Consider the following 13,290-nt stretch of genomic DNA (forward strand, 5'->3'; position numbering starts at 1 on the left):
CCCTGCTATGCCAGCCCTGGGCTCATGCACACGGCTGTACCGGTGCCCCTCATTCCTGACCCGCAGCCCCCTGCTAGCCCAGCCCTGGGCTCACGCACACAGCTGTACCGATGCCTCTCACTCCCGACCCGCAGCCCCTGCTATGCCAGCCCTGGGCTCATGCACACGGCTGTACCGGTGCCCCTCACTTCTGACCTGACCCGCAGGCCCTTGGTAGCCCAGCCCTGGGCTCCTTCCACACCGACACGCAGCCACTTGGTATCCCAGCCCTGGGCTCCCCACACACACAGCTCTGCTCAACCTCCACCAGCCTCGCTGTCCCATTCTGCCAGTCCTAGGTCACCACATTGACAAGTAGCGTGGTGCGTCTGGGCTGTGGACTGACCAATAGCAACTGCGATGGGACCCGCCCAGCTCACTGTGATTGGAACCCGGAGACAGACCCCCGACACCCCATGCACACTAGCCCCCTTCCCCCACAGCGAGCAGCCCCACCTTCGGCCAGGGGCACTGGAACAATTTGTATAGTGGGGGTGCTGAGAGCCATTGAACCCAACTGTAAACCCTGTTTATAATGGAAACCGCTTCAAACCAAGGGGTGCAGCAGCACCCCCTGCACCCCTAGTTCCAGCACCTATGCCTTCTGCAGCAGGGCCCCCTGCCAGGGACAGGGACAGGCAAACAGCACATGGCTCCCACCGCACACTGCGCTGGGTCACAGGCTAGCAGGGCCCCCTGCCGGGAAACAGGAGACAGGGCGGGGAAGAGAGGGATGGCGTGGGGATGGAAGATGTTTCCCAGGGGCCAATCCAGGTGCAAGCTCAGAGCAGAGGCTCACGTACCTGGTCTGGCGCAGGGGGATGGGTAACGAGACACACAGGAAGGGGTCAAAGGTGTTGCTCTGCTTCAGACAGTGCGGGCAGGTCAAGGAGGACCTAAAAATGAAACAAGAAACCACAGTCAAATTAAACACGGGCAGATCTGACCCAGGGTGCACCCCACCCAGGGCAAAAAGCAACCAGGGGGAGCATCCCTCTGCCCGGGTGAGGGCACAGCTCCGGTTCTGTGATTCCCGGCTGAGACTCACCTTCCAGTGCAGGACTGTCACTGTGGACACTGTGTTCTCCAGCACAGTCTGCACTGAACCACCTAGGCAATCAGGTTTCCACCCCTTCCACATCTGTGGATCGGACCAAGAGGAAGTTTCTCCTGATAACCAGCCCACTCCCGACTTTGGTCAGTTTCATCCCCTGGTTTGTAATATCTCTCTCCCCTCCTGCTCCCATTAGCAACCATACTAGGCCCCAGCCACGCTGAGGCCTGGACACAGAGCCCTGCCACGCAACGGGCTGGTTTCCTTTAATCTCTGCCACTTTTCTATCCCTCTCTTCCCAAATCCTGGTGCTGTCTCCCTGCCTGAGACCGGGGAGGAGGCCGCAAAAAGCCTAGCTGGCTTGAGATGGCCACAGGTACAAACAAATCCAAGGCGCTGGGCTTTCTGTCACGCCTCTTGCAGCCTGACTCAGATCTCATGCTGCGGGCCACTATCTACACCAGCAGGATGCCAGACCGGTCACCGGGGACACTCAGCAGACTCTAGATGGCAGAGGGCAGAGTATTAGGCCACGGGGCTGAAGGAAAGCTACCAAAGGCAGAGTCCTCCCCATGGTGGGGTTCATGGCTCCTCCCCTGAAAGGAACCATACAGCATTAGAGGGCCAGCAGCGTTCGCTTGACTGCTAGGTTGGGAACAGCAGAAGCAGCGTCAGAAATCAGACCGAGCGACGATCGTGTGGGAGCCTGCAGAGCTTATGCTAGCCAATTGGCTCAAGTGAACAGAGCCTCCAGAAAGAAAAGAAGGACTTGTGGCACCTTAGAAACTAACCAATTTATTTGAGCATAAGCTTTCGTGAGCTACAGCTCACTGCATCGGATGCATTCAGTGTAGCTCACGAAAGCTTATGCTCAAATACATTGGTTAGTCTCCAAGGTGTAACAAGTCCTCCTTTTCTTTTTGCGAATACAGACTAACACGGCTGTTCCTCTGAAACCTGTCTAGAGCCTCCAGAGGAAGCCTCCAGGTCCACAATACAACAAGGGGGCAGAGGGAGATCCAGCTCCTTTCGCTTCTCTCCCCAGCAGGGAGGAGTTAGATCATTTCTCATCAGTGTTGCCCCGGAGCTCCACACTCCACAGCCCCTGAGAACCAACAGCGGCAACATCTGGCTGCCAGTGCCAGGGGTCATCACCAGCTCCCTGACACGTTGCTCTAAGGGACTCCAGGAAATCCCAGCCAATAACATCAAACCATCGTTGGCTTTCCTTCCATGGTCCACGTATGTGAACTTGTGTGACAGAGCCCTGCCCTGTGTCGTATGAATAGCCAGTCGGCTGTAGCTTCCCTATGCAGCTTTGCTAGAACACCCCAAGGAGGACTTCAGCACCCCTGCATCTCCTGTCCTGCACTCCCCAAATGCAGCTGTGCTGAGCCACCCCAGTCTGGGCTACAGCCCTCTGCTATTCCAGTCCTGAGACAGGCACATGCTCTTCTGATGCTCCTCACTCCTGACCCGCAGCCCCCTGCTATTCCAACCTTACATTCCTCAACACAGCTGTCATTTTTATGAATGTTTTTTACAAATCAGATGAGGGTCAAGCCCCAGGGATTCTGGGAAGCCAGGGCTGCAGAATTCGCAGCAGGATCCTCCCCAACCCCCCCCCCCTCCACCTCGGGTTCCCGAATCTTAAGTTTTCAAATTTAAAAAACCCTTCTGACCCTAATGGTTGAGAAAAATACTTCAAAATGTCACCAGTGAGGCACTGTGCTCCTGAGTCTGCAGACAGCCTGACACCATAGGCTGCCCATTCATCCCAAATGATTGTTAACTCTGAAACCTAATGCCACACCACATGTGTTAGCTATTCACTACTGATCATTTTAGCCAAAGTACCACCTGATGTGTTTAATCTACAATCCCAAACTGCCTCCTACATCTCCCCAAGAGACTCAGGTGCCCCCTATCAGCTGCCCTCCCTTTCCCTCTGCGCAGCCTATCCAACACCCAAGGGATGTTTTAATGAGTGGCCTGCTGGAGCACATGCCACTCAGGAGCTGGTGGGGGCCATGCCTATCGTGTCTGAGAGGCAGGGCTCAGCCTTCACCTCTGCAGGGGTGGCATCCTGAGCTCAGTGGGAGGAGCCCATGGAACTGGGAAGTGATGGGGCCATGTAGAAATGCAGAATGTAGGGCCCTGAGCTCACAAGGAGGCCCAGAAAGGCATCAAACTCCCTATACACCCACAGATTGCCCTGGCACAGAATCAATGCAACAATAACCCACTGGTGAATGGGCCCAGGAGAGGGAATGGTAACACTGGGTGTGGGTGAATGTGTGTGTGGAGTGTGAGATGGCCTACGCATTCAGGTGTTGTGCAGGGAAGGAGAGGGGCGTGTGTGTGTGCGTACCTGTGTGCATTCAGTATGCCTGAGGCTGTATGGCAGTGGGTTTACACTGGAGGTAGAGTGGCTCTTCATGTTTACGTGCCTCAGTCTAAGCCTACAGTTACCTGCCTAGTAAATCTGCAGTCCAGCCGGCTTCCCCATCTGCTTCTTTGGCAGCCCCAGACTGGAAGCCGGCTGCAGAGAATTTCAGCCAGATGGTCCCCACCCTCCTTTTCTGGAATTTGCTGCAGTGAAACCCACCCAGCCATGCTTCGCTTTTCCATTTGATCGCCACCGACGACGGGAGCGTTCCGCACGAAGGGCAGTGATCCGAGGCTGAGCGATCTCCCCTCGCTGTGACTGCTTCTCTCCTCTGCGCCCGGGTGTGTTCGGCTTGGGGTCCCGGTGTGAAGATGCTCGCTGCCGATCACTGCTTGGATTCACCGTTTCCAGCCAGCCTGCTTTGTGCCCTTTACCACGTTCCTCTTGCTGTTTGCGGCGGGGAGGGAGCTGGAGAGGGTGGAGAGGGGATCAGGGATAGCTCTGCCTCGGGACAGAAATGCTGCAGGCCCGGAGTGTGCTGTCTGTCCCTGTACCTCTTTGCGGAGGCACTTTGTTGTTGTGCAGCAGCAGCCCCGCATTACAGGTGCCCCGGCTCCCCCATTCCCCCAGGCTCCACTCTCCAGTCAGCCATCTCAGGGGCTCCCCTCAGTGTCCTCTGCACTTGGCTGCTCCATTCATCTGTTGATAGCAAACCACCTGTGGAGTGGCACCAGCTGGCTAGCATCAGGTGATGCTCGCTGGTTATTTATCTGGAGCCAAAGCTGGGCCAGGCACCAGCCGGCTCCCTCCACAGCTGCGAACAGAAGAGAGGCCCCGCCACCTGTCTGCACCCAATCCATGGAACACACAGTGGAAACATCAGAGTGACCCCACCAGTTCACACCAATGGCTTATCTCCGCCAGCTGCTCATTAACACTACACAGGCTCTCCGGATATACACGTCTCTGATCCTGTAAGAGGTGTATCACTGCCACAAAGCCTGGAGATCTCTGTACAGGCCGGCGCTGCAGGGCTGGAGCTGGGGAACGGGCCACACACTGCAGACAGGCTTGATACAGTTATTCTGGCCTTCTGCGAGGTGTGGTTCCTGGTGCCAGGCAGGACCACGCCAGAAAGGCACACAGCACAGCTGGGGAGGGGCAGAGAGGCTCGGTGTGGGATGGCCTGGGCTGGCTGAGCTTGGTGTGTGTTGCTTCTCACACAAGACATTTTGCAGGAGAGCTGTGGGAACGTCACATCTGCAGGTCTTCAAGCTTCCAGAGCTTTGCTTTTCTCCATTTTTTATTTATTTAACCTGGCTTCAACCTCAGCCTTTCCCAAGGTTAAAACGCAGCCTCGCATCAAAGAGACGTCTCTCTCCAAAGTGCCACAGCTGAATAGACCTGCATGCGCTCTGGTATGTGCTTGGAGATGGGGTTAAGCCATACGGAGGAGAGAACAGGTCAAGACCTGACCATCACATGCCACTTGTGGATCTTCCTTGTATCCAGATGATTTCTGTGCACCGAGAGCCAGTTCATTGCACAGGGATTAGCCGGAGGTAGCCATGCGCAGATGTTCAATCCAAAAACCAAGGCAGATGCGATTTCCCCTTAATACTCAGTGGAGCATTTCCAGCCAGACGTACAGGCAACGAGGTGCAGATGTTGGCTTCTGCATGAACTGCAGCCTTCATGTGTTACCCTGCAGTGCGCACACCTGCTGAGGATCTGAGACCCACACTGGACATGCCCGAAAAAGTCTGATGGGGAAGGCCCTGCTGATTGGCTAACTCTGCCATGCTGCCGTTTGGGCATGGCGGCATCACGGTGCCATGCGGCCATCTGTCCGAACAAGCGCTCTCCCCAGTGCAGTGTGTACCAGGGAGTGTACGGTGGTTTGTCAGGACACGTCTGGATCCTCACACCAGAGAGGGACAGAGCTGTGTTCATCTAACCCAGACACTTGGCCCCCTACCCTGTCTACTCCAGCATGTCTCCCAGTCTAATTAAACGCCCCAAGCAAAGGGGCTGTGTGGCTCAGCTGGAGAGAGAGAAGTGGTGCAGTCTGGAAGATGCCAGGAAGGTGAAAAGGGAAGGTCGACACAGCGGGGGTCCGTCCAGGTGTAGTGTGTGCCACTGAGCATTGGGAACAAAGTAACCAGGTGAGCAAACGACCCATTCCCCAGAATGGAACAACAGGGAAGGTTGAGAAGGACCCTGTGAGGAACGTGTACATGAGAGATACGCTCCAAGGGACACCCGTAGAGGACAGCGAGGGCACGCCAGCTCCGAAGGGTCGCTCGTGTAACGCGCAGCCCTGGGCAAAGGACGGAGAGGCCGACCCAAGAAGACCCGTTAGCATGTGGGTGATGGCGCTGAACAGAGCACGGCGGGGGGAGCAGGCCCATCTGCCGGGACTGACGTAAGGAAGAAGCAGCAGCAAAGAGGCTGCTTCCCCGCAGCCAGACATCTCCCTGCCGAATGACCCCTAGCATCGCCCCACCGTTCCCGAACCTGACCAAGGACCCGGACTGCCACTCTGCCCGTCTACCTGGTCCCATCACTGAGCACCTCAGCCTTCCCTGTGCTCATCCCCACAGCCCCCCGGGGGCAAGGCTGTGCCGTGCCATGCGCCCAGCATACAGGTGGGGAACTGAGGCAGAAAGAGGCAAAGTGACTGCCCAAGGCTACCCAGGAAGCCTGTTACCCCGAGTCCCAGGCTTGTGTCCCAGTCACTGGACCAGCCTCCTCAGAAGATGGCAGAGCTGGCTGGCCACAGAGGGGAACACACACTGCCTCATAGGAAGGGGTGTGCCAGGGGAGCACCAGACAGTTTGTCGCCCCTTTATTTGGGGGGCACTCAGCAGTGCTCCTGTTGGGCAAAAGCCCAGTAGCCTGGGGAGAACCCTGGCTTTTATCCCCTTACTCCTGGCTCTAGCTCCCAGCGTTGCCTTCAATATCCCCCTCCAGCCGCACATTCACACCCTTCCACTGCGTGTATGCAGCCAGATCCCACCTTAGTCATCCCTTAGCATGAGCAAGTAGTGACCTCCACCCCCGCGCTTCAACCCCCTCTGCTGGCTCTGGTCCAAATGGATCCCAGCCCTGTGGGCTGCCTTCAGTGTTATTGACACCAGCAGAACCCAAAGGGGGTGGTGAATGAGAGTGAAAGGCAGGATGTACGGAACCGATGCCTGGAAATGCTTGATCACTCAACAGCCTGCTGAACTCCCTGCCCTTGGATGTGCGGGAAGTCAAGATCTCAGCAGGGTTTCAAACAGGAGCTGACACATGTACAGACAATGAAAACATCCATTTGCTCCAGGGCCCAGGCTAACTGTTCACTGATGGGGGTGTAGTGGGGCAGCTGCCCCACTCCAGTAAAGAGGGGTTAAAAGCAACCCTGGAGAGGGCTGTGGCTGGGAAAAGCTGAGTGGGGAAGCAGCCACCACTGTGGCCAGCTCAATCAGGGCACAGCTGGCCCTATAAGAGGGCTGAGGGCCAGGAGCTGTAGGAATCTCACTCTAGTCCTGGAGTGGGAAGGGCTAGCTGCCTGGGAGCAAGGTACCTGAACTGGAGCAGTGCTGGGGAAGGGCAAAGGGAGCTGGGGAGCTCCAGCCTGGTAAACCCCCAGGCTGCAGGCCTTGGTAAAGGCCCAGAAAGGTACTGGGGCTGCAGAGGGTAGCCTGGGAATGGGCAGAGGCAGCATCGTCCTAACCTCCTTGCCAATGATGAGTAGCCATTACACTGCAGTTTGCCCCAGTGAGCAGGAGATAGATGACGAGCCACGGAGACAAGGTAGGTTTAGAGGGTTGTGGGTTCCCCTGGGAGGGGAGACCCAGAGTGTGGGGGTACTGCTAGGGCAGAACCCTGAGCTAAACAGGCACCGGGGTCCGGGAGGGACACGGGGCCAGCGGCAGGCAAGACACCGGCCAGCAGAGGGTGCTCTGAGGCTGGAAAGAGCTAATTCCCAGACAACCAGCAGGAGGCGCCACGGCGGTGAGTCCTCGCTTCGGTACAAGGGGCAACAGAGGAAACATCCCCAGGGGGCAGATTACCCCACGACTACCCACTATGGGGTTTGTTCCTCTGAGGCAGCTGGTGCTGGCCTCTTTCAGAGACAAGATATTGGACTAGACAATCTGAGCCAGCATAGCAGTTCCTGTGAGCTGTTGTCTCCCCCCAGAGGTGGCTGTGTTGGGTCTGGGCTGAGGGATGTGCGGTGGGGGGAAGCTTGCACTGCTACTCTTCCTGGCTATTGTTATTTACTATTTGTGGTATCGGCACCCAGGAGCCCAGGTGGGCTTCAGGACCCTTTCGCGCTAGGTGCTGGACACATAGAACAAATAAGCAGATGGTCCCTGCCCCACGGCTGACAATCTGTTTTCAGAGAGTCCATCCAGCCTCTTTCCCACACACTGTAGAGTTCTTTTAAAAAAGAAAATGAGAAGGGGGAGGGAGGTGTAAATGAATTCAGCTGCCCCTGGATATTTTAGTGCCTCAGCTCTTCAGAGTAAGTGAAAAGAAGGAACATCTCAGCCTTTCTTGCTAGGAACAGGGCAGGAAATCAGAGCAAGGATGACTGCTTCAATACCCTCGGCACAATCGAGAGCTAGGGGGAGGTTGTCTTTGGTGACCAAAGCAAAGGCAGCTGCTTTCTGCTTCTGCACACAGCGCGGGGCGCTTTGTCAGGAATCCCGCCGCTAACGACACACAGAACAAATCATCAAATCGCCTGGAAATGCAGCACCGGCACGGAGGCAGCCTGTGGGGCTGGCAGCTCACTAGACCACCAGTGGGTCGGGGCGGGCGGGGGGGAGGCATTTAAAGAAGGCAGCAAAGGAGTGCAGAAGCTAAAGGTTGAAAGCGAGATCACTCGACAGGCAGAGCTGAGGAGCAGGCAGCACGCGAATGATTCTGCAGCAAACTCTCCATCTTCAGCATCCACCCCAGAACCAGGGACCAGATCCTGCCTGAATCAAGTCGGCCACAGGGGGTGGACTGTGGCTTGCCTCTGCGTGGAGCCAAGAGGGTGTACGATACCTAACCGCCTCTTGGGTCCCCGTGGAGCCAGGAGGGTGTACGATACCTAACCGTCTCTTGGGTCCCCTCCTCAGTGGCCAGCCCCTGCTTACCTCTAGCCTGCTTGCTAGCAGAATGGCCTGGCAGCTAGAACACTGGACTGGGACTCAGGAGACCTGTGTCCTATTCCTGGCTCTGACACTGGCCTGCTGGGTGACCTTGGGCACGTCACTGCTCTGTGCCTCTGTTTCCCCATCTGTAAAACAGGGCCAATGACACTTCTCTCCTTTGAGATTCATGGCTGGAAAATGCTATAGACTGTGTGTTGCTATTAGTAGGAACAGGCAGTTACCAGTGATCATACAGGAGCTGCCATGCACCAGTCCATGCTGACAGGACAATGAATGCAGCAAAAGGTGCTGGGGGGGGACCCAGAACATCTCTGCTGCAGTGAGATGGCTCCCCCAGCCAGGGACGTGCTCTCAGTGGAGGAAGAGCCCTAGATTATCAATACAATCTAACGGACACCTGATTCCCCTTCACAGCAGGATCTGAGAACCTGTCCCTCTTCACTGCACGGCCCCACACAGCAGGAGCACGGGCAGGCCTAAAAACCTTTGGAAACTAGAGAGACTAAGGGCTGGGCCACGCTAGAAAATCAGATCAGCCCAGCCGTCGCTCCGGGGTATGCAAACCCCTCTCCCCTGAGCAAGGCAGTTACACTGACCTAAGGCCCTGGGCAAACAGCGCGAAGGCGATGGACGAATTCCTCCCGTCTCTGCCGCAGCTGAAGTGGCAGCGTTTTAAGTGCAGATGAGCCCTAAGGACATGCAGGCAGAGCCAGGAACAGAGCCTGGGGCTCATGCCGCCCGGACTAGCACCCTAGCCGCTGGCCCACGCTCCCTGGCTGCGAAGAGCCTGGGCTCCCCTGTTCGGAGTCCTCCCAGACGGGCCCAGGGGACAGCACCAGAGCTGCAAGGACCCGGCTTCTGCTGTCTCCGTTTACACAGCCTGTCTGACGTGGTGCTCGCTGAGCCCGGGACCTGACGTAGTATCAATCGGGCCTGCCACTCAGATGTGCAGCTACGAAAGCGTCGGGGGCTGCCCAGACTGGTAGACGCTGCTGCTAACCCTCTGGCTGAGAAGGGCAGGGCATGACCCTGTGCACAGCAAGAGTGCCAGCCCCATGCCACTGCCAGGTGGGCATTGTTGCCATGGACTTTCCGGGGGGGCTCCCATCCTGTAGCAGCCCAGCCTCTCCCTCTTGCGGATGGACTGAGCCGCCCAGGCCCTGTGGGGCTAGGAGATGAAGCGCTGGCCCAAGGTCTGTGGCACCTGGCTGAGGACTGAACCCAGCTCTCCCCGTCCCTGGTCCGTAGAGCAGCCGTTGTTCCCTGGTGCAGAGAGAAGAGGGTAACCCCCATTCTGAGGCCCCCTTTCCTGCAGGCAATCGGCGTGCGCCGCTCCCTGCATCGCAGCTCCGCCAACCAGACCTGTCACAGCCTGGGGCCACCCTGAAACAGGCTTCCCTGCCCCACATGTCACTGCATTGAACCCTGGCCCAGCCTTCCCACGGTGGCGCTGATGGCTTTGTCAGGCCCCCTGTTAATGAACTCCCGTCTCGCTTGTCTCCCAGGCCCCCGGCTGCCCCTGGAGACAGCTGAGAAATTAGCGCCGGGCCGGTGATTGTTCACATCGTTTGTTAAAAAATGGAATCGGGTCACAGAACAAAAGAGCCTGGCTCCATAAGAGCGGCTGGTGCGGGGAGATCTGCACACGGCTCCAGAGCAGACAGGGGAAGGAGCAACCCCTCGGCTGGGTCCCTTCTCAGAGGGCCGTGCAATGAGCAGTGGGGCTGTAGCTGGGAGGAACGGCCGCTGGCAAAGCCAGGCCCAGCACAGGCGCTCCATTCGCTCCGGGAACCTGGGGGGTCCCTCTAGGGTGAGGTGGGCCTGAGGCCCTACCCCCTGCTCCTCCTCCCCACCACCAAGGCCCCACCTGGGGGCGCCAAGAAGGGGACGGGCCCACAGACAGGGCGTGGTTCCCACATGTATCCCGTTTTTGCAGTTTGAAAGCAGGTTGCCCTAGATCCCTCTGAGGGAGCAGGGTAGGGTTGCCAGCTTTCTAATGGCATGAAACCCAACACTCTAGCCCCCCGCCCCACTTCCCTGAGGCCTTGCGCCCTGCTCACTACATTCCCCCACCCTCACTCACTTTCACTGGGCTGGGGCAGGAGGGTAGGGTGCAGAAGGGGGTGAGGGCTCCGGGGTGGGGCTGGAAATGAGGGGTGCAGGGGTCCGGGCTGGGGAAGTGGGTTGGAGTGCAGAAGGGGGTGAGGGCTCCGGCTGGGGGTGTGAGCTCTAGGATGAGGGGTTTGGGGTGCAGGAGGGGGCTCCAGGCTGGGGGGTGGGGCAAAGGGGTTCAGAGTATGGGAGTGGGCTTTGGGCTGGGGCAGGGGGTTGAGGCGCTAGGGGGCGGTGAGGGCTACGTCTGGGGGTGCAGGCTCTGGGGTGGGGCTCGGGATGAGGGGTTTGGGGTGAAGGAGGGGGCTCCGGGTTTGAGGGGTGCGGAAGGGGGTGAGAGCTCCAGCTGGGGGTGTGAGCTCTGGGATGAGGGATTTGGGGTGCAGGAGGGGGCTCCAGGCTGGGGGGTGGGACAGAGGGGTTCAGAGTGTGGGAGGGGGCTTTGGGTTGGGGCAGGGGGTTGAGGTGCCAAGGGGAGGTAAGGGCTATGTCTGGGGCTGTGGGCTCTGGGGTGGGGCTGGGAATGAGGTGCAGGAGGGGGCTCCCAGCTGGGGGGTGGGGCCAAGGGATTCGGAATGTGGGAGGGGACTGCGGGTTGAGGCAGGGGGTTGGAGTGTGGGAGTGGGTATGGACTCTGGGCTGGGGGTGTGGGCTCTGGGCTGGGAACGGGGATGAAGGGTTCAGGGTGAGGGAGGGGGCTCCAGGTTTGGGGGGGACTCAATACTGGGGCAGGGGGTTGGGGCACGGGCTTACCTCAGGCAGCTCCCAGTCAGCAGTGCAGCGGGGTTAAGGTAGGCTAGTCCCTACCTGTCCTGGCTCCGTGCTGCGCCCTGGAAGCAGACAGCAGGTCCGGCTCCTAGGTGGAGGGGCCAGGAGGCTCCATGCGCTGCTATCACCCACAGGCACTGCTCCCTCAGCTCCCATTGGCCGCGGTTCCCGGCCAATAGGAATGCGGAGCCAGTGCTTGCGGCAGGGGCAGTGCGCGGAGCCCTGTGCCCACCCCACCCCCAGCCTCCGCCTAGGAGCTGGACCCGCTGGCCGCTTCTGGGGCACAGCATGGAGCCAGGACAGGTAGGGACTAGCCTGCCCTAGTGCCGTAGCACCGCCGATCAGACTTCTAACAGCCCAGTCGGCGGTGCTGACCGGAGCCACCAGGGTCACTTTTTGACTGGGTGTTCCCGAAAACCGGACACCTGGTCACCCTAGGGCAGGGCTGGCGAAGGTGGGAACTGGTTGCCCAACTCTCTGCCTGTGCCATACTGGCCTTTCAAGTGTGAGGCCAAAGTGCAAAAGGAGGGGGACACGTGTGCAAGGCTCGCCCTCCAGTGGGGGAAAGGTTCTCCAGCCTGTCTCTGGATTGGGCACCTTTGGGTCTGAAATGGGTGAGGGGCTTCTGGTCAAGGGTGCACCCTGTGCCAGGGGTGGGGGATGGGCTATGCTCTGTAAATGCCAGCAAAAAGCCAGTGCTGCTGGGGACCCCCGTGCATATAGCAGCCACATCCCTCAGGCCTGCATGTGTGCGAGGGGGTGAACAGCACCTGCCAGCGGCTGGCAGAAAGAGCAGAGGCCTGGGGCCTGGCACAGAGGCTGGCTTTCCCTGTAAGGCCTGCCAGGAAAGCCAGTCAAGGGGAGTAAAGGGACTGGGCAGGGCTGCAGACTCTTGCTCCAGAAGGACCCAAGGGAGAGAGAGCTCAGACCTGGCTCCACATTCCCTCTGTTCCACGGGCAGCAGCACTGGTGACAAAGCAAGGTGCGAGGTTTGGGGCTGACCCAGGGCGTACAGTGCTGGGGTGGGGAGGGACTCAGACTCCTGACTCCCCCCCGGGGAGCAGGAAACCTCTGGCTTCTGGAGCGTTTCCTTTGTGGAGCGCTGGCCCAGGCCCTCACTGGGAATGCTGGGTAACAAACTCACAGCCCTGGACAAGAGGGGGGCTGAAGGGATGATGAAGGGGGGGCTCCAAAGACCAGGGAGTGATGCTGTGTGAGCCCGTGTGGGCCAGGGCAAGCGCAGAGAGAGCAATGACTCAAAAGGCAGAGCCGTTTGGGAACCACGGAGGGGGATCGCTGAGCCCAATCTCGGGGGGCAGGAAGCCGGATGCTGATGGCGGGTTGGGACAGCAGAGAATCAATGGGAGGAGAGGGTGCCTCCCCCCCTCCCCCACACACACGTCACCAGTCACAGGGCTGTGGAGACGTGGCAAGAAGCAGAAGTGACCCTTCCTGGGCCCAGTCTGGCATCCTCGGCTCAGGCGCTCTGAGCCATGGGGAAGCATCGGTCTCATTGCATGCATGGAGTGTAGCGGGAGGATCACTGGCAAGCCCAGCATGTAAGAGAGACCCCCCCACCCCCGGGGCAAGCCTGGCCTTCCCACCCTGTGCCACAGGGTTGGGAGGCCGTGTCAGAACTGGCTGAGACTGCAGCGAGGGGAGGGAGATGTTCCTTACAGGACTGGCCAGTGATCGGTGACCTGTCCCCCCTCGTTCATTAGCTCAGGTGCGCTCAGCCTTGCTGTACCACTGGGAAGCGCTGGCAGCTGATG

General features: G+C 58.8%; 1 protein-coding gene across 1 annotated transcript in view; it reads right to left on the bottom strand.

Annotated features, from left to right (window-relative positions):
• Positions 1 to 13,290, bottom strand: part of USP43 (ubiquitin specific peptidase 43) — a 186,078-nt gene that overhangs the window by 78,404 nt on the left and 94,384 nt on the right. The window contains exon 4 of the mRNA XM_073310194.1: positions 843 to 935. Within this exon, the coding sequence (XP_073166295.1) occupies positions 843 to 935 (93 nt within the window). The remainder of the gene's footprint in view (positions 1 to 842; positions 936 to 13,290) is intronic.

Source organism: Lepidochelys kempii, chromosome 14 (genome assembly GCF_965140265.1).
Source record: "Lepidochelys kempii isolate rLepKem1 chromosome 14, rLepKem1.hap2, whole genome shotgun sequence".
Taxonomy (NCBI): Eukaryota; Metazoa; Chordata; order Testudines; family Cheloniidae; genus Lepidochelys; species Lepidochelys kempii.